This window comes from Charadrius vociferus, unplaced genomic scaffold (assembly GCF_000708025.1).
Source record: "Charadrius vociferus isolate BGI_N301 unplaced genomic scaffold, ASM70802v2 scaffold1, whole genome shotgun sequence".
In the NCBI taxonomy this organism is placed as follows: Eukaryota; Metazoa; Chordata; class Aves; order Charadriiformes; family Charadriidae; genus Charadrius; species Charadrius vociferus.
In genome coordinates, this window is record NW_009647680.1 from 9,337,962 (window position 1) to 9,359,867 (window position 21,906).

Below are 21,906 nucleotides of genomic sequence, written 5' to 3' on the forward strand. Positions count from 1 at the left end.
CTCCAGGCTGAACAGCCCCAGCTCTCTCAGCCTCTCCTCATAGGAGAGGTGCTCCAGCCCTCGGATCATCTTCATGGCCCTCCTCTGGACACGCTCCAGCAGGTCCATGTCCTCCTTATGTTGGGGACTCCAGAGCTGGACACAGCACTCCAGGTGGGGTCTCACGAGAGTGGAGTAGAGGGGCAGGATCACCTCCCTTGACCTGCTGGCTACACTTCTTTTGATGCAGCCCAGGATACGGTTGGCCTTCTGGGCTGCGATCGCACATTGCTGGCTCATGTTGAGCTTCTTGTCAATTAGCACGCCCAGGTCCTTCTCCTCTGGGCTGCTCTCCAACCATACCCCACCGAGCCTGTATTTGTGCTTGGGATTCCCCAACCCAGATGTAGAACCTTGCACTTGGCCTTGTTGAACTGCATGAGGTTGGCTTGGGCCCACGTCTCCAGCCTGTCCAGGTCCCTCTGGATGGCATCCCTCCCCTCCAGAGTGTCCACCTCACCAAACAGCTTGGTATCATCAGCAAACTTGCTGAGGGTGCACTCGACCCCACCGTCCATGTCCGTGACAAAGATGTTGAACAGTACAGGTCCCAGTACCGACCCCTGAGGAACGCCACTCGTCACTGCTCTTCACTTGGACATTGAGCTGTTGACTGCAACTCTTTGAGTGCAACCGTCCAGCCAGCTCTTTATCCACCGAGTGGTCCATTTGTTGAATCCATGTCTCTTCAATTTAGAGACCAGGATATCGTGTGGGATGGTGTCGAATGCTTTGCACAAGTCCAGGTAGATGACATCGGTTGTTCTTCCCTTGTCCACTGCTGCTGAAACTCCTTCGTAGAAGGCCTATATAGACTAATATAGAATAATAGACTAAATAGTCTAATAAAGAGTATTTCAATATAAAACCAAGATTGTTTCCAAAGTCATTTCCATTTTGGAGGAAGCCGGAGCAGGTTTCTGATGACTGCAGCTGCAAACTGCTTATACTAGTCAAAAACTATTTGAAAGCTTTTTTAACTTTTGGCCCCAAAATCTTCCCCTAGCACAGGCTAAAGGCTGCAGCCCATGAGGGAAGACTTAGGGGTTGGCAAACCAGAAATAATTGAGGTAATTGCATTCCAGCCTCTTTCATGCTTTCCCACCATACTTCAAGCCTCAACTACTGTTTCAAGCTTCTCTGGGCCTCCAGCTCACGCTAGTTTCAGATTTATTTACGAAAAGGTCACAAACCACATCTTTTGGACAGGACGTTACCAATTGCCTAGCAAGTCTCTTACCAGTAGAAGAAAGGCTTAGTGGTTGAGACCAGAAAAGGGAGTTTTTGTTACTTTCTTCGAGCACTGGGTTGAAGCCAAGCAGTGTTAACTCGACTCTTCATTCTTCTCTCTTGTGCCTGCTTCTTTCCAAAGCCTTTGCCAAAAATCTGAGAGGATGTTATATCTACAGCTTAATTTATTTCCTACAAGCACCTCCTGAGATTTGAACCTCTGTTATAAATCTGAAGCTTAAAATTTAATAAAAAACACAGGAGTCTTTTATGTTATAGAAGAATCTCCCAGAAACCTGGTAAATAGCATCACACTGTTTAAACCATGGTTGTGTATTTGCTAAGATCAGATCGTTGCAGTCTCTGATCACCTGGCAACACAAATTTGATTTGAATCACCCCTAAGTACATGCCTAAATATCTGCTGAATACATCAGAACATTCAATACTACATTTATGTTGGCTTCGTGCTTTAGACTAGGTGTGTATCACAGATTTTCTGGACAAATGGAAATGACCAAATAAGATTTCCCAGGTTCAATATTTTGTGTCATGAAACCAGAATACGGAGCCTCGAACCAGGCATTTGCATCCTCACGGAAGCGTGGTGGGACTGTCATGGTGGACTGCATCGTTTCAAATAAGATGTTAAATATCAAGTGATGACTTAACTTGGTGCAGGATATTAATAACCACAACCATGAAATCATTTAAGCATCTGAACTCACAACATCTTTGGTTGCAGCTTAGGATCCTGAGCGGAAGCTGACTTCCCAAATGACATCGCTGGTCAGACCCCGATATCTGTTGGTGTTTTGGAGAAGATTAATGTACAATATGGTGAAAAACTCTCTTTCTTTTGACTCTGAGTGGGGTTTTCATCACTCACCGTGGGATTTCACTGGTGAGACACAACTGCAATTTTACACACTCCACAGTCTTTCTGACTGAAAGGCACTGTCCAAACATGAAAGAGCATCTTGTTAATAATATCTGAGGTTCATACTACTCTTCTTACACAAAGATTTCAGACATGCATTGGCCAAGATTTTTTAAATTAAGTATTCTGCTGTGCTTAGGTGATTTGATTCTCAAAAAAAAATCAGGGCTCAGTATCAGACTCTGCCCAGGAGATCAAGACTCTGCTCTCGGTTGCGTTGCTTTTTTCTTGTACCACCTTAAGCAAGTCACTTTGACTTCCCATGCCTCATCTTTTCCTCTGTAAAGTGAAGAAAAGGATACTTGCTCACTACTTACCAGCATTAGGTCTTAGTTAATGATTCGATTTGTGGAGCCCAAAGGACTGCAAATAAAATCCAGCTTGCTGCTCGGTATTCTGTGGCTGTGCTCATTCTACAAAGGGCAGCAGCAATAAAAAATAGGGAAAAAAATGGCCCTAAGCAATGGAATGAGAAGATCTACTTTAAGAAGACAAAAAGCAGGCCCTGCCAGTAAGACAAGGCCATTTTTGCATAGGCAGTTTTGTGGAGGAAAACAAATGACTATGGGAAGTGGCTTTGCTTCCCCCAGCACAAAGGTGGACCGAATCAACCCACCAGGATTCATCCTCACGTTTTCATGGAGACAAGATGTTTCACTCTTCCAGCTTTCTCATCACCCTGTTGCCATAATGGTATAGGAAGCACATAAAGCTATCTCTACCATTTAAACCCTCACATTTTGACAGAGAATTGGATGATATGACATGCTGCCTTCCAGAACAGGCGCTGTCTATCACCTTGCCGCTAATCTCTGTGATTAGTGACCTGCAATGTAAGTCAGCTATCAAAGACCACCTGTCCCTTTCGCTGTAAGCGCCTCCTAGCATATCGCTTTGTGGTGTCACACTCTCTTGTCTGGTTTTTGATTGATGGAAGTTTGTCTTTTGAGCGGTGACTCAGAAAATAAATCATTCCCCTTGCCATTCATTGAGTGCGATTCTGCAGCACAAAGCCGGTGTGGTTAATCAAAGCTCCAAAGAGCAACAAAAAGCAACAGAACCGAGAATGAGGAGGATAGATATAAAGGATAAAACATAATAAAAAGGATTATTTGGGAGCCAACCAAAGCAAAAGCAAAATAAAAAGAGCTGCAAATAAGCATTGCGTTTACTGCACTACTGCACCAGAACTAGAAAGCTGCTTTTTTGTTCCGCTTCTTGACATATATGCAGGGATGCGGGAAGAGTCCCCCACCTCTGAAAAATATAACTATGTCAAGGAGTCTGATTTTACAGGCTTTAGCATGTGAGAACCCCTTTCTGGGGTCAGTGGGATTTTTCTGAGTTGAATAAGTAAAGCCTGAAGGACGCTTCTAGTGTGAATTGTACTCCAAACCAGCTTGTGGTCCAGCTGGGATTGTACACTCAGTGGGCTGACAAAAATAAGAATGGCTATTGCCATTAGTTGGCCTGGAGAAAAAAAAAAAAGAAAAAAGCTGAAATTTGATATGTTATGCAGACAGCAATACGATGAAAAAATCAAAGTGAGCCAGAAACACTGCATTTTAGAACAAGAAAGACCTTTCCAAATAGAAACAGTTCAAAGCAGAAGGCTTTTTGTGTTTTTATGGAGGGAAAAGGAGTGAGGGGATGGAAAGGACAATATTAGAAGCCTTGTTTTTTCATATCGGGTCCAGCAAGTTTATAGAAGCTTTTAAAATTATGAGGAGCAATCATGAGCTAGAGGCGGAAAGAAACTGGTGGTTGAGTATGTAACCGAGAGGAGTGTGATTCTTTGTATTCACCGTGTGCCAGAGAAATCAGGAAAAAAGTGAGGTGTTGATGGCATGGGTGAAATCGTAGCGGAGGTGAAATCAAGACACAAGGAGTAGCAGATAAAAAATAATAATCTATCACAGAAACACTATGAGGCAAATTCCCTGACGACACAACTCCATTGAAGGCAAGGCATCTAAACCAGCTGGGAACTGGGCCATAAAAATGAGATGACAAGAACTGCATGTCCGTGGAGAGGTGCTGGAAACTTACTTAAGTCAGTTAAATGCAACAGTTCCTTCTTTAAAAAAAAAAAAAAATTAAAAAAGTCTTCATTATATGTTTTGGGGGTGACCTTTCTAGTTGAAAAGTGTCTCCTTACAAGCAGAGAGAGAGAAAGAAAGGGTTGAGGTGAGTTAAATTTATAAAGACATGAATGAATTGGGAATTGAAGCACTGTTACAGAGGAATGCGTATGTGAATGGTGCAAATTTACAGGGCTATTTTTTGATGAACTGTAGGAGGAATTTCAGTTTTTCAGCACCTTTCTTTAGGAAAAGAAAAACCTTCATCTAGTGGGAATTCAGTCAATTTCCTGATGTTTTTTTGGCCATTTCCTAAGTTGCAAGGTTACTAATGGTAATTACAGACCCTGTTTGTACCTCGTGGCTCTGACTGTGCAGAAAGGTTTTCTTGGCACATGTGCCTCTCCTGCTAGAGGGATTTTAAATGACTGGCCCTTGGTAGGAATTGCTGCAATACTTATGAGCAGAGAGAAGCCACTTTTCCTCATTTCTTTCTTATAGAGTGTAGCAACTGCTTCTCACCCACATTTTGCTATCTCTATCCCCCATGACAATAAACCACAATTTCAGTGTTCATTATAACCACCCTTACTACAGCACCATTGTGAAGGAACCTGTTTTAAGGTGTTTTATTAAAAGGTATTACAAACCTGCTCCTTTTGAGGATTTCACACAAACAGAGATGGTATAAAGGAGACAAACCAATTCAATAACAATGGCAAAAAAAAAAAAAGTCACAATTTTTCAGGCCAAAAAAAGCTTTGCTTTTTTTAAGGAAGGAAGACAGTGCACTGAAAAGCAATCGGATGTTTTATTCCTTTTAACTGTCTCCGGTGTGAAAGTACCAATAAGTTTGATTCAATACAGCAAATTATCTACCAATATTTGGTAGATCTCTGACACTCTACTACTATGTTAAATTGGCCCTTTAGCATGACACCATTTCCTTCCCTATTGCTCCTACATTCAGGCTTTAGTTTCTGTACCTCTCAGACCCTTATTCTGCAAAACATTTAATGTGTGTAAATTTTGTCCAGTGAGTAATCCCATATGCATTCACTGTATTGAACTTACATACTTCATGAATGAATTTAAGTCAGTGAGCTCGGTGGGTTTAAACACATGTTTAAAATCAAAGAGGTGCTCAAATCTCTGCGGGTGACTTTAGTAAAGCTCAATTATAAGAAACTCCTCCCTTTCCCCCCATCCTTCCATTTGTGTTCAATAGTTTCTATGTGTTTTGCTGACAAATAGGAAGTGTGAACTTGGTCTGCTGCCATCACAGGAATAAATGGGGAGAGAATTAAGTGGATTTATTTTTTTTTTAAGTAGTGTCTTAATTTCTGGGAAGAGTGCCACAGAAACCATACAAGCCGTCAGAATCAGGTTCTGTCATTGCAAAGTTCATTGTGGAGGTTAAAGGGAGAAAACCCAGAAAGCAGTCTTAGCAAAGTCAGAATTGCAGAAATAGTAGTGGGATCCTCTTTTTCTTTGCCCAGCTGCAGGTGTTTCTCACAGCCATCCTGCAGCTCTTGCTCCCTCCTACAGTTTCCTTTCAGTTCAAGAATTTGCTTAGCTATGCTTGTGCCAGACAGCTCGGCAAGTGAGGAATTCTTAATAAAATGTTGTCTTCAAGCTTCTGCATTAGCATTATGATTTGTAGGTTATCAGAACCTGTGCTTAGGGTCTTCCAGCCCTCACAGGCTCAGAGTTTTGAGAGCCACAAACACTACGTTACATCACATCCCTTTGAACCGACCTGCAAAGCTCACAGCGCATCCATCCTCGACCATCGCGCTATAGCTGTGTTGTGCTGCACACCCAGGGCATGGCGTCTGCAGTGAGGCTGGGGTCTAAGGGATGTGGTGGAGTAAGTTTTCATCAGTATGTTCAGGATTTAGCCTTTCAAGAGAGAAATGCCAGCGGAATGTGATTCAGTCCTTGCCAATGCATTTCTATGCAGATTTGTTATGAAAAAGACCAAGAACGGATAGGTGTTTTCTGATTCTCTTCCTTTCTGTTTTTAACTACTGGTTGTAAACAACAATATTTTGCTGTGGCATTTAGAGGCCCAGCTTCTGTTCTTTAGCGGTCAGGAAGACTCAATTCCTGAGAAACTCAGCCTGTAATTAGAGATTTTAATGTTTGGTTTGTGGGTTCTATCAGTATTTTTCCTCATAAACCAGTTTATGTATTCAAAAACATACCTTATCATCTTGCTGCAAGTCATTGACTTTTTTTCCTGTGCCTTCTGTTGCATTTACTAAAGTGAAAAGACAATTTATTAATTATTTTGACAAAAACACTTCTAATACCTGGGGGTTTTTTTTACATCCATTTTCTCTGTGCGCAGGTACGTATGTTTGCATACTGGTACATATAGACACTGGTTTTCCCACAGGCATAAATACCAGGCCATGCTGTTACGTGAAGCAGAGCACTATCATTTATTTACACTTTCTCAACTCTGCTAAGTTCTAACATATTTCCAGCTGAGTAAAGATGAGCCCTCTGAATAGGAAGACATTTTCATCCAATTTCTATCCGTATGTCACCCCTTCATTCTTCTTTCCTCCCTCCTCTTTCCCAGTTGCCTTCTTACACTGTCTCTTATTCTTTTATTCATTGTTTCTACCCCCATGATCTATGAAAACACTTTGAAAACTATAGGACGGCATTTTTCCAAAGTCCTCTGACTGCCCAAATAGAGACATTTCAGCATGGCCTGATTTCCCAGAGATTAGGTGACTGATGTACCGAATACGTGCCTCCTGGAGGTGTCTGAATCACTTCCCCTGGAAAGAAGACACAGAAAATCACAATCAGTTTGAAATCCCCGAGTGCGTGCCCAGTTCAGACAGATGCAGGTTGCTGCCTGTGTGTGTCCCGCTAGCTGTGGCAATTATTAAATGACTCACACATAATTGAGACTTGCTTTCCATCAGTAATTGTTCTACTAGGGTTTTCCTGCAGTCCATTAAGTAACCTCTCTTTTGTTCAGTGCAAGAATGCATAAAAAAGGCAAATTAACCTTCAGGTGCCCAAAGGCATGGACTTAGATCCTATTCCTTTTCTTCTCTCTTTCAGGTTATTCCAATCTGAACACCACACGGACGTCGTTATTTTAATGTTGAATACTCAGACAAGGGTGCCATGGATGTAAAAGAAAGGAAACCGTATCGATCTCTGACTCGGCGCCGCGACACTGAGCGCCGCTACACCAGCTCTTCAGCCGAGAGTGAGGACAGCAAGGTACCCCAGAAGTCCTACAGCTCCAGTGAGACCCTGAAGGCTTATGATCAAGACTCCAGGCTGACCTACAGCAATCGGGTCAAAGACATGGTGCACCAGGAGGCCGATGAATTCTGCCGAGCAGGTGAGCACATTTCAGCAGATGCTGCTGTAAGCAGCACACGTTAATCAACTGAGAGCTGGGGAGGGGTGTGAGGCTACCTTTGAAGGACTCTGAGGCCAAAAGCAAGGATATGTGGAAAGAAAACAGCAAGGAACATCTTCATTGTGTTGCACAGACATGGGATGCACAAAAACCAATATCCTTAATTGGGATAGCACTAGCCCGTGTTCATTAGCATCTACTAAGACGCATTTTCTGTGTCTTAGTCTTTCTGTCTCCAATAGCCCTTTGTCACTTCCCACCATGAGACCAGACCCCCTGTGCACATACCACACAGTACTGACATGGTATGGAAAGTCCCTGCCTGCTCAGGAGACCTTTTCACTATGTGTCATGGTTTTAGCTGGGATAGAGTTGGCTTTCCTACTAGCAGCTGGTATAGTGCTATGTTTTGGATTCAGGTTGAATATAGTAAAAACACACTGGTGGTTTTGGTTGTTGCTAAGCAGTCAAAGCCTTTCCTGCTCCTCACATCGCCCCGCCAGTGAGCAAGCTGGAAGGGCACAAGAAGTTGGGAGGGGACCCAGCCAGGACAGCTGAGCCCAACTGACCCAAGGGCTATTCCATACCATATGATGTCATGCTCAGTATATAAAGCTGGGGGAAGAAGAAGGAAGGGGGGTGGACGTTTCGAGTGATGGCATTTTGTCTGCCCAAGTAAGCATTAGGTGTGATGGAGCCCTGCTTTCCTTGGGATGGCTGAACACCTGCCTGCCCATGGGAAGCAGTGCATGAATTCCTTGTTTTGCATGCTTTGTGTGCAGCTTTTGCTGTACCTATTAAACAGTCTTTATCTCAACCCATGAATTCTTCCTTACTTTTACTCTTCTGATTCTCTCCCCCATCCCAGTCGGGGGGAGTGAGAGAGCGGCTGTGTGGTTCTAGCTGCCAGCTGGGGTTAAGCCATGACGCTATGTCATGTGCTTGCTCTGTCATGAAGGAAGACAAAAAAGATGCTGAGAAAGAAAACAATGAGGGAAGAGTACCACTGTCCACACTGTCCATCTGCAAAACCTAAGAAGCCTGGAAGGAGGGAGGCAACTGAGCTGCAGATGGGATGAACCACCCTTGGCATTGTACATGGCCTGCAGGCTGTAGGTTTGAGATGGGGGCATGCTCCAACATTAGCAGAGTGGCAAAGAACCACTTTCAGGACTTACAGGAGTCAATGTAGTGTATCTGGGTCATAGTAGCTGTGAAGATGTGGAGGTTTGAGGGTCAGCATGGGCTCCACAGTCCTAATAGAGAGTCCAGATATTCTTCTTTTTATTGCTAGCCTGAAGTCAGGGCAGTCACATTTTCACTGCTGCTGTTGCCTACGTGAGGTAGATTTCTGGCCCCTGCTATAGTCTCATCTTCATTTTTCTGTAGAGTCACAAGTGTCTTAGTTCAGAAACCGAGTGGGGCTTCACATAAATTATTTTTAGAAGTCCATCAAGAAAAGCATAAAATGGCAAAGCGAGTCAAATGGAGTAGGCAGCATTCCAGACAATGAACATAAAATATCTGACCCAGGCTGCTCCGAGCACACCCTCTGCAGCTTGGAGAAGCCGATTCTTCAAAGGGAATGCATTTAATGCACTCGTTTAACTTAGGGGCTGCTTAATTTCACTCTTTGAACACCATGCACTTGTGGTTTTGGTGCAAGGCTCATCTTTAAGGCACGCACAAGCAAAATGACTCACAGAAGTAGCTTTGTGCACATGGCTTTGGTGTTTGTATTTCAGGATAACTGCAACAGGCAATAATTAACAAAAGGGCCAATAGCTGTTGTAAGTAATACTTTGCAATCATAAAAGGAGTTTCCCTCTTAGCAACTCTGAAGTACTTCATCCTCTCTAAGGAATCTACAAAGTTATAAAAAGAAGGAAACCTTTTAGGTCATTGAGTTTGCTCACTTCATACAATATATTCACCATGCAGGATAGATGTGAATTAGTACAGGTCAGCGGTTTTCAACCTGAGGGTCTATGAGGCCATGCAGGTCCACGGACTTCTCCTAAGAAGCCCACAAAAGATAAATAAGAAAAGCCAGTCTATTGACAGGGAGTATAAATTTGTTATACACAAGTTCATACTTCCCCATGAAAATTTTGTAGGTTACTGACAAATAGTGAAAAGCACTGGTCTAAGCAGTGGAAATTAATTGAGAAGAAGTTAAGATTAACCATGTCAGGGCACGAGTTCTAGTCCTGATATATCACCCACAGATTTTTCAATTTATAATTTTCTCCCAGTTTATCCCAAGAGTCCCAAAACTGTCCTGAAGAGTGTTAACAGTAACCCCAGACTTCCCGTGCCACATTTTCCACTGGCAGAAAGCCATGAATGGACCTCACTTTGTGGCGCTGCTTGGCCCCATGCCAACTCAAACCAAGCCTTATTAGCCCGCTCAACAGCAACAAGGCAACGTGAATTTCTCTCTTGAATTGTTTGGAAGGCAGAGGAGGGAAACATTTCAAATTGACCAAATAAATTGAGTAAATAAACAAGTCAGCATTTAAATGGTTTTAGCTAGAGTGAGAGTGCCAGCAAACGTGCAAGTCAGCATAGGAAAAAATAGACCAGATCTGAATTAAAAAGTCTCAGATATTTATTATCTTCCTTTTATTGACTTGAGTTCTTCCAGCTTAAAAGGCAACAGTGAGCATAGAATATGAAAATCGATGCATCTCCTGCTGTTTATTGCAAATAAATTTGATTTTCAGTTAATTGCAGCAGTCATTTTTCATAATTTATGAGCTGCTGTTACTGGAGAGCATCAGTCATGCTGCACATTGATGTGTCTGATGGTGTTGAGTGTGGCTTGTTTCAGGGGAAGGTGGAACTCGCCACCAGTGACTCAAATGCGCAAGCAAAACCAAAAGATGACGTTTTCCAGTACTCCGTGGAGGATGGTTTGAAAAATATCCCAGCCTTGCACAAAAATCAAAACTGGAAGAGAAGAGCGAGGTCTCTGGGGAGATACTGCTTCCTCGTGTTTATAGCTTCGGTCAAGTTCATTTGCTACCTTGTGCCACAGAGCAGTAGAGGATGCTCTCTCAGACTGCTTTGCAATCAAGTTAAATGTATTAATTTGCCACAAGCTTGCATTGTGCTCCCTGAGCAAGGCCCTAGGATTTGATGGAGGTGTGCACCCCCAACAACCTGTCTGCTCTGTCTGAAAGCTTTAGTCTTGTTTGTTCAATTAAAAAGGTGTGAAGTTCACGAATGCTTTATATATAGTTTGAGTGTCATCAGCTGTTGATCCGTAACCAGCTGAACCGTGGTTATTTCCTCCTGATGTCAAAGAGTTCCTTCTCTGAGCTTTACGTGGAAATGTTGTCCAGTTCCATTATTCACCTTGCATTCAAACATCTTCTCTCACTATGAGCTGCAAAGTCAACTCGATGAAAAAGTGTAGTAAAACAGCACCTACTTGGGGCCAGCTGATCTTTTGATGCCTGTGTGCTATGGCACGAGACCTTCCCCGCGCAGCAGGGCTCAGGGACAAGCCAGGGTGTTTTCACAAGCGTGAAACCAGACTCAGGAAAAGTAGAAATCTGACTGTTTCTATTAGAGACATGTTTTCCACCGTGTGATATTTAACATCAACTAATGGAAATATTAAGAGACCCACACACTTGTGGCGTTTTGAGCAGGGAGAGAATCGTAACTCAGTTCTGGATACAACCTTGAGGTCCTGATGATAATGAGTAGATACGAACTTCACTGTTCAAAGGTAGGTTTGGGCCTGAACTTTCCTGGAGATCATACAGTCAGATTTATCTTGTTGAAGCATGTCTGAGCTGCAAACGCCGCTCTAAAACGGAGTCTGTGGCCTGTGCATAGATTTGGCAGGTTACACCTCTCTTTTTATTGCAGGGGATTTACTTATTGAAATAATGGGAAGAAGCCAGCTAGACTGAATATGATCACCGGTGTTGGTATTTGGCCATGATCCAGGGCCTGATGCCTCCTACCGGTTATAGATAAAGTTCCTTCATCCACCCCACCAAGGCGTAGCGTAACAGGATCATGGGTGCATTGTGCCGTATAAACACACCATGCAACTAAAGGCATTCACAGGTGGCCAAAAATCTTTTAAAGACCTTCAGGGCTGAAAAAAATAAAGGCATGCATTAATAAATACATGTGGAGTAAAATGGAGCCACTAATTGCTCTCCCCAGCCTCCTCGTGCAACTTTGCGAACAAAGTGTGCTAATATTTGAAGACTCATTCACATCGATTTGGTCTGATTTTGAAGCTCTGCAGGTAACTAGACATGAACTCAAAAGTCATTTTTTCAGGTTATATTTTTAGTTAGCTAAACAATTGCGTCTATTTGCAGCCAAATAACCTCTGCTGTGACTGTATCAGAATGAATAGCTAAACTGAGTCACGGTGCGAGTGGTCAGCAAGGGGAAAGTGAGATCGCCAAAGGAAATTTAAATCCCCAGTATGTAATTTCAGGGATTTCAACGAGTAGAACTCACTCAAATTTCCTACTGTAGCAGAGCTGCCAGGTGTATGGTAGGACTTTTATTCATTGCATGCCTCATTTTGCTTTTCTCCCAAGAAGATTACTTTTTGCCTCTCCTAAAGAACTGCACCATTTCTCCATCTGTCTTTGCTTTCAAATTTGATGATTTTGTCGACCACACCCTGAGTTTTTGTCGGGTTCCAGAAGTAGGAATCCAGTTGCTTTTTGGTCTTGGCATGGTCACTTGGTCTCCCACTAACCAAGACCACAAAACAGGAGAATTTTTGGTACGACATTAGGATTTGAGAGCTGCTGTCCCACACCGGAAGACAGAGGATGAACATGCCATTGATTTGTGCTAGACGAAACCATCCCCTATTAAAGAGTAACCAGGCTGCTGTGTTTTCCCCCAGGAGCCAACTTCTCTCTGAGAGAGCTGGGTCTTGAAGACGTGACGCCCACACACGGGACTTTGTACCGGACTGATATCGGGCTGCCTCACTGCGGTTACTCCATCAGCGCCGGCTCGGATGCCGACACGGAGGCAGACGTGGTCATGTCACCCGAGCACCCTGTGAGGCTCTGGGGACGCAACACGAAGTCTGGACGCAGCTCCTGCTTGTCGAGCCGGGCCAACTCCAACCTCACCCTCACCGACACGGAGCATGAGAACACCGAAACCGGTAAGTGGTGACAGTGCATGCGATGTCAGCCTTGAGCTCTACCAGGAATAAAAAATGCCTCTTCTTACCACTCTGCCTTAATCTTCCTTAGGTTTTGTGTTAGGGTTTTTTTTTTATCAGACTCAGTAAAAACACTCTTCTAATAGCCCCATGTCGTGGCCTTTTGTACTGTCCTACAGAGTGTTTGTTAATAAACTGCTGGAGAAGCTCCTACTTATTTATCACAGCGACAGAGATCATTAAGTGGCTGTAATACTCTCTCTGCTTTTTGTAGCGACCTTTTAGACAAGAAAGCATTTAAATCTCCCCTCCCCTGGCTGATGCTGCTCTTATCTTTGCTACAGATTTTCGGGGCAGATAATTTCCTTCTTTTCCTCACCGGTTCCTTGACAGGAGCCGTTTCATTTATGTAAATCGGCTGACTGCTCTCTGAAGGAAAACGATGGTGAAATATTTTTAGAAGCCTTTTTCTTCGCGTGAAATAAAAGCTGAAGGTCACAGGTTTTTTTATCTCTGTAACTTTGTGTCCCCAGCTGCGGGGGGACTCCTGCACGCGTTTTGTAGGTCTGCGAACTTTTTGGTCAGCAGTTCTGCCAAGCAGTGTAGGAAGGAGAGAGGATTTTGATTCAATTGCAGCTTGACCCGGGGGTTCACACAGCCCTATATGCCTTTGCACCTTTAATTCAATTATGGCACAGCCTGCTTCTTAATATAGCCACTGCGTGCAAGTCATCGGGAGCTTGAGCTCAGCGCAGAAAGCTGATGTGAAATGACGGTATTGCTTGTTCTCTTTATGCTTTTTGCCACAGTATTATAGTGACAAATGATGATAACTTTTCCTTGGGAAGCCATGACACGGTGAGACATACACCACCCACATGATTTTATGTTTAACTCCAACAAGATTACAGTCGAAGCTTATTAAGTTTCTGCTCGGAGATAATGATATATTCGGCAAAGTTCAAAGATAAATGGCCTTGTGTTTAAAGGATGTACAGAAGAATGTTTTTAAATTATCTTTACAATATTTTCTTAAGTTTCTTAGTGTAGCATCTCACAGGGTCGCACCTGTAGGACAGGCAGACATGCAGGGCCAGATTGTATTGTTTTCCTTCCAAGCCTTGTGTTTTGATCAAAAACCAGAGGGATCATCAGGGTCAATTAGAGTTTTGTACATTCCCATGAAATCACCAGAAAACAACCGAAAGCAAACACCTTGCACGTCCATCCCATTCTCCCATAACCAAAGCACTCTCTTGTGCTCTTCTCCATGCTGGTGTGCGAGCAGCTGTGATCCTATCCCATACGTTTTTCTTTCCATGCCTACTAAGAAAAGCAAAGTACAGAAATTTTTTTCTGTTTTTTTTTTTTCTTAAGAGAGAAGAATTACATTAGCTGCTGGAGTCTTTTTCACCAGTTTCCGTAATGCTATCTCTACATGTGCAAATGCAACTTTGTACCTACAGATCACTTACAAATGAAATTATATTAGCAACAACACATTAGCAACAGCACATGCCTTGAAAGGCTTTACTGAAACTAATAACAGAGGCAGTAGTACTCATGTCAGGATTGAGACAACCTCTAATTCCTCTTCCCTTAAATTTAATGACACACTAACCATTTGTTGAACCACCATTTCATTGCAATTAGAAAAGGGAAGACAGAAAGGTAGAGAACATACCTGCAGGTTTTTTAAGTGCTTTACAAATGCAGAAGTTTCTTTGGACACTAGGCATTTGCAGTTTTAAATGTTGAGTGTTTTGAATGAGAAAGGCTGTATCATACTCAAAAATACAAAGTCTGTGTAGCATAAAGACAGCAGTGCTCTCCGGTATGTAATTGTGTTGTTCGTATTGACAAAAAAGAGGTGGTGGAAGTTGAGGGGAAATATTACGATACAAACGGTGCTGTTAGGGAGCATCAGTGGATGCTTAGACTTCCCTGGGAAGACAGGAGAGACATCAGCCGGGTTCAGGTCAGAAAAATGGGTCCAGAGCTGAGAGAAAGACACATTACTTCAATACAGGGATTGCAGTTTAATTGGCGGTATAAACATATCCAAACAAAGGTTGCAAGGGAATAAGGGAAGAAGAGAAGAAGGACGGACAAGTCTTAATTGTACATAAAATTTTCATTTTGTAATTGCATGGTGCAGTCAAAGGCGTAAGAAACTTTTGCACACAAACCCCTCACAACCTGAAACCTGCTGTTGGAGAAAATGAAGCCCGAGATCCTCTCAGAAGTTTTGTCTAGCAAAGGCAAAGGTTGCTCTGTGTTTCCTCTCTCTGCACCGAAGCAGCGTTACTCTGCGCCCTCCGCTGCTAGCTGTCACAGAACCTATTTGGAGAAATCCCAGATTTATAGGAGAAATGTTTTCAAGAAGACTTGAAATTTTGCTAATGGCAGCATAAAGTAACATAATGCTATGACTCAGTTTACAGGATACCTTTATTAGTCAATATTAATTGTTGACAGTATTGATAGAAGTTATAGCCTTTAGCTGAAGTCAATATGGAGCTTTATGAACCTGCCATCAATAGGAGATTTTATGGGGCCCATTAAACCAACTTTTCCAATGAAGGTCAATGTCAGCGATTTTTACGCTGTTCATTATTTATCCAAAATAAATAATCAGAATTTACTTCTGATCTTTGTAAATCCAAAGCTGTCAAAGCACGATCCTACCGAGACATTTATTGTGTTCTTAGAAAATGAGAGGTCTGCCTCCCTCAAAAAGGAGGTTTGCTTTTATTTGAGGAGTGGTGATGCCTTGAAGGAACAGATACTCTGCTCTCTAAGCGCAGCCACAATTCACCCCTCTGTCTTTAAGGAAACCAATGAAGGGGTCTGGTTCCATGGCATAATACAGTCCATAAATCACTTGCACAGGCAGGCAGCTGGCGTGAAAAGCCATACATTGCTTTACCTAAACTCTTCCCAGGCTTTCCAGGAGGTTGACTACTTTTACTAGGTTAAGAGTTTGTTTTCACTGAAGAGTTAGCTTGAGTTATAACTCTGGCATTGACCCCAGCTCCAATTCCGCACACCCAAACAACCCCAGTGGCTTTCCCTCCATTGGACACTCCTTTTCACTCGACCTGGACAGTCACTTTGCAGAGTATGGGGACAGAGGAGACAGGTAAAGTTATCACACCTCATCCAGGTATAATGCGATCACTCCGTGCTGCTAATGTAGCAGGCACTTCATGTAGCTCAAGGGTTATCCTGCAGCGCGACCGTCTAAGCTGAAATTGTGAACTCCCATTAACAGTTCAGATCCACACACAGGGAGGAGTTAGGTTCCTGGAAGTCGAACAATGAAGTGAGGAGAACCTCTATGCTACACTAGTTTGCACTGTTGCTCAGCAAGACTGATTCCAGCAAAAGTTCCTGAAGTGGTCATTTGGATCGGAGCCTGGAGTTGACTGGCATTACCCGAGGTAACCCTGAACAGGCTTTGTACTGAGCCAGCAATTGTTTAATATAGAGAAGAACACAATGAAGGAGAACGAGGTAATAGCCATCCAGAAATTGACATATTTTGCAGCAAGTCAGTCACATACTAAAAGCAAAATACTTAAAATCATAAAGGCTTCATCATAAAAATACAGTACCACAGACTAATTGATGTTGGAAGGCATCGCAGAAGGTCTCTGGTCCAGAGACCTGCTTAAAGCAGAGCTAACTTTGAGGTCAGATCAGGCTGCTCAGTCATGCTTTGAGCATCTCCCAGGATGGAGAGACTACAACCTCTATGCCCTGGTTCTGGTGATGACCACACGTTGTGAACAGCTTTTCTCCTAAGGGCCAGTCAGAATTTCCACTGCCACAACTCATGTACATTGCCTCCTGTCCACTCACCAAGCATCTCCAGGAACAGAAGATATAGAAGACTCCATCTTCTATATATCCCAAAATCTAGAACACTTAAAAGACAGCAGTTAGATCTCCCTTTAGCCTTCTCTTCTCTGAGCTGAGCTGAACAAAGCCACCTAGATCCTCCTCTCAAACAGTTTGTAGGCAGTTAGACACTGGGAGAGATCATCAGAGGAGTCTGGGGAACTCCAGTGATAACAGTTTTTAAGTGTAACTTAAAAGTGTAGCTTTAGGTGTCACACAAATAGCTGCTGAGAACAGTCTATATTGGATGGTGCCTCATTCAGAGTGGCCATACACGCTGGCCTCTTGAGCATCCCTCTTTCTCCAGTTCCAACAGTTTGTAGCATTGTTGAGCTTTCTTTGACTTCAGGGCCATGCAGAACTGTTCAGACTGAGCTCTGAGCACCTCAGGCTTTTGTACTGCCCAGCACACTCCTAACGGATGAAGGGATGGACAGTGTTTGTGTGTAAGCACCTATGAAACAAGCTCTAAATATTTCTTTTGGGTCCATATGGGAAATCTTAACCCAGATCCACCCAAAGTGTTATGAATCATGCTGGTGTCCCCGGAAAGATCTGAACATGAGAGATGGGCAGAAAATGTAGATATTCCCATACAGAATTCCTTCCCACAAAACAAAACCAAAACCAAACAAAAAAACAAAACAAAACAAAATAAAAACCAAACCAAAACAAAAAAAACCCACATTTTTTTCTCTGCATTCAATGTGATAAAGAGCTTACTGGTTCATTCAGTGCAATAGTGCAGGACTACTTTAGACCTGGGCCAACTGCATTTGTTAAAATTTGTCTTTGTGAAAGTGCAGTTGCAGCCCTTTTCTAAAAAAAACCAAAAAAACCACCAAAACCAAAAAGCAAAACAAACAAACAAACAAAAAAGAACGACAAAAAACACAGGTACAGTTTAACTTTCACCTATTCCAAAGAAGCTGATGAAAACTAAGGATTCACTTTAGTTTTAATTTGGGCTCAGCATTAAGATCCAGCAAGGCATGTAGTTGTTTAAACGTGAGAAGGAGCAGGAGAGAGGGGGAGCGGTTTTCTTCTTTAGCAGGACAAGTCAGCAGTGATTAATGCTGTGTGCATGTGCGGAGTGGAGCTGATGTTTCCCTTCTCTCTGTCGTCATCTCTTGGGAAGAATGTGGGCAGTATCAAGAGGCCATAAGGATCTCACAGGCAGGATGAGTAACATCAGATGGCTCGAGACAGTTCAACCGAGCTGGAGATGCTCAGTTGTGATATATTGTGTAAAGAAATTCTTGCAGCAGAAGTGTTGCTGAAGTGTGGCATTTTTTTATCTAGCGGACTGAGAGATTAGCAGACATGAACTAAAATTCCAGATCTAACCACCCTGGAAGCCAAAATTCAGGCTGCAGGACCGTTGCTGTCAAATTGCACAGTGCTGCTTCTTTCCATCTTCACAATTCAAAAATAAGTAGGAAACATGTCAACCTGCAAACAATTCTGCATGTATTTTGGGTGTGCAAAAGGGATGAGAATGGCACTGCTGGACTCAGATCTCCCATTTAACAACGAGCTGGACGCAGGTACGATCAACCCAAACACTTCTACCACTTGGTCACCTTTGTTTAGGAAAAGCATTTTAATCTCAAGGTCCATTTGTCTTTGGCTTCGCCTCTGAAATCCCCAGTCAGTGCCAAAAGTGGTATGGTGACTACAGTGGTACAGACACTTACTCACTGGTGACAAGATTAAGAGCACCAATTCATTTTACATTGCTGGACCCACATCCTACAGAGAGGAATAATTTTTCTTTTAGTCACTACTGTTCTGGGATGCATTTAAATGAGCTTTAGAACTGCCCAGCAAAAAGCCAGCCCAATATCCAAACCTGCTCTCCAAGCCTTACCAACTTGACCAGAAAGGCAGTGGATATGTTACGGTTAACTTTTCCTCTCCCATCAGATAAATTGCCTTTCTGGAAAATTCTCATCGGCTTTTGTAAAACTGAAGCGTACTGGCAATCAGGAGCTGGAAAGCTCACGTGATAGCTCTGCCTGCTCTACCATCACTGACCCAACTCTTAGCCATCTTAATTGACATAATACATGATTTAAAGAGCATTTCTTGCAGTAACCGCCACACTTTCTGCTTCCACACTGCTTAAGCCATTACTGCTGCGGGAAGGAGTGCTTGAGAAACTGCATAGGAAATTAGGACTCGATAGAATTGAATGCTTATAGAAGACATTTAGAAACACAGGGGTACATTACAGTAGGAAATAATTAAAGACGAGTCTTTCAAACAAGGAACACCGAAGAAATGATGTCATTTTATTTCTCCTGGGTAGTTAAGAAATCTAACTAATGCTTTCACTTATTCGGTGGTGTCTGATACAGACCTCACTGAAGCCTTTGAACACTCCCGTTGCCATCAGCAGTGTTAGAACAGGTCCTGAGTGTACGGCGGTAACTAGCTGTTTTTGCAAAATAGTCAGCATGCCAGAGTAGTATAAATCCCAGGACTCTTGGTTAAATACACCGCAACAAGCGGCTCACCGCTAGGTTTCTTGTTCTTATTTTGGCTGCTTATTAAATCAGAAAGCTGTCCCAATGATCAAGCCACGTGCTTCAGAATTTCATCAGCTTTTTCCAAATATTTTCTCTTCAGAGCTGTTTTACAATAGCTTGGGGAGCTCTAGGCAAGCGGTAATTATTTCTGTGTGCTTTTCTTGTTCACTTTGGTTGTCGAGAGCTCATCTCCTAATGTTGTCTGTACTCGTTACCAGAGGCCTTGCAAGGTTCTCTTAATAGCTCTGAACTTCTGCAGGGGAAGGATTTTTATTCAGTTTTCTTTACATGCACCTTCCTGTTTCCCAAATCACATTGACCCAAATCACTGGCCCAAAATACAATTCAATATATCAGTGCAATTAGCAGTGCCAGAATTACTGTGTAATCTGAGCATTACGAATTATTTGTTAACACCCCAGTTGATAATCCATGGTGACTTCTCTTTTTATTACCATGTTTTGCTGAGTAATTTCCTTTCAGGCTTCATACACACCATTGTTAATATTGTTACCGTGGTTGCAGCAACATCATCTTTTTTTCTTTTTTCTTTTTTTTTTTTCTCCTTTGAATTAAATAGTGCATTATAAAGTACTTCCAGCAAATGAGTGTGTGCTTCAGACATGCTTCTTCTGCAAACCATGTAGGCAAAAATGTGATACTCAGACTCTGGAGAATTCAGAAAAGAGATTTTTTTTAAAAAAGAAATATACTTCACAATAAATAAAAAAAAAAAAAAAAGGAATGTGCTATTCACTATACTTTATAAAGCTTCCCTTATGCCTTTTGAGCAGGGGAAGACAAGAATAAATTAGAATTACCCGGTCAAGATCAGGCATCTGCTGGCTGTCATCTTTCACTCGCCTCCTATCAGTTGTAACCTTAATATTAACAAGATGTTTCAGCTTGAAATAAAAATTAGCCAGAACCCTTACCACTAAAGATCCATCATCAGTTGCAGAAGTTAGTGAAGAACGACAAAAACAAGTAGCAGATCCAGAAGGGAATTTTCACTAATCCCCTTCCCTGTTTCAGCTCCTCAAAATTCTTACACTGCTCCTTTCCAGGGAGGATTTGCAAGAAATTCCCAATTTTAACAGTACATGGGAATTGCTTGGATATGGCAACCTACTGAAGCTGCCTTATAGATATATTCAGACACTTGGTGATCACTTGAAAGGTGAAGGTCGGGGGAAGGAATGTGTCTTCAGGCTCTCCAACCGTAAAGATACTAATATTCCTATGAAGAATATTAGTCCTAAAAAGGAGACTGTAGCTACATGCCCATCCCAAATGCTACATTCTCCACTAAAAAATGGCTCCCTTGAAGGCTGTTACATCTTCCTTACTTGTGATCTGACTTTCTAACCACTGACATTCTTGATGATGGATTTCTCGAATTTTCTGTCCTCTTGTCTTTTTTGTCCTTTTTAGACATTAGCCCTGAGAATGTTCTTGGAAGTGAAAAGGCAAGGCACCACTTCACTTCTTCACAAGTCTCAGAGAAAGTTTTACCCTGATGGAACACTAAATTGATGGGGTTTAGGGCAACAGACCCTTCATCTACCTCCACATTCAACCAATCCCCTGCCCACTGGGTATAAAATAGCCATTCAGATCAGGAATCTAGCTACCACTGTCTTCCAGGCAGGATTCAACCAACCCAAGAGCTGATTGTCCCTTTGGTATCACCTAGCTCACCCCAGGGACTGCAGAGGGAGCCAGTGGCATCTGTGCTCCCAATTTAGGAGGTGAAGGTACATGGGATTAATCTGAGTTTAATAAGTCGGTTGCTGCATTAGTGATCAGTATCTTGACTTTGTTCCATGGTGAAGGAATTCCCACTCATTTCTAGGGCTAATCTATCTCATCACTGGCCTGTTTGCCTCTAGAGGAAAAGTCTTTCCATTTTCTTTTTTTATTATTCTTATTCCCATACGGTATGTCCCATAGAGAATGTATTTTCTGTATTACTGTAATCTGTGTCTGAAAGGATGCTGACATTAAAACCCTTCACAATGTTATTCTGCTGTAATGAACTGCAGTTCAATATAGGTTAGTGTGTAGGTTTCACGTTGTTATTATTATGATGATGATGGTGAAGCCATTAAGCAGGAAAAAAAGGCCCAAACTCTAGAAACTCATTAATAGCCTGAATACTGGGGGAGAGGGCATGTAGAAACAACATTAACAGGTAAGAATTTACTGTTCTTTTCAATTACGCTGTTAATTTTTGTCCTTTCCTTCGCCACTTTAAACTGCCTTGTCATGAAGATTTTTTTTAGGGAAAATAATTGCATTTAGTAATGTTGCTGGCAAGCTGCCAAGTATTCTGGGAGTAAATCTGTGCATTTTTTACACTATTTCCGAATGCCATAAATAACTTCTTTTGGTGTGAAACACCCAAGGGGGAATACAGCTATGTTCAGCGGCAAAAGACCTATTGCTCTTTTAATAGCAATACGTTGCTTCCAGCCTGTTTTTAGGGTGGGATTTGTGTGCAATGCCAATGGGGAATGGCTACTGCCATGGAGTGAGGGTTATGGTGAGGACACCAAGGGCCATCAGAGCTGGTGTGGACATCAGCGCTTGGGTCACGATGGACCTGCGGCTCGATGGCC

At 42.6% G+C, this 21,906-nt stretch overlaps 1 protein-coding gene across 1 annotated transcript in view; it reads left to right on the forward strand.

Moving 5' to 3' along the window:
* Positions 1–7,375: 7,375 nt before the first annotated feature.
* The window catches only part of TENM4 (teneurin transmembrane protein 4), a 376,063-nt gene continuing 361,532 nt past the window's right edge, over positions 7,376–21,906 (forward strand). The window contains exons 1-2 of the mRNA XM_009881209.1: positions 7,376–7,666; positions 12,582–12,851. Coding sequence (XP_009879511.1) covers positions 7,444–7,666; positions 12,582–12,851 — 493 coding nt within the window. The 5' untranslated portion in view covers positions 7,376–7,443. The remainder of the gene's footprint in view (positions 7,667–12,581; positions 12,852–21,906) is intronic.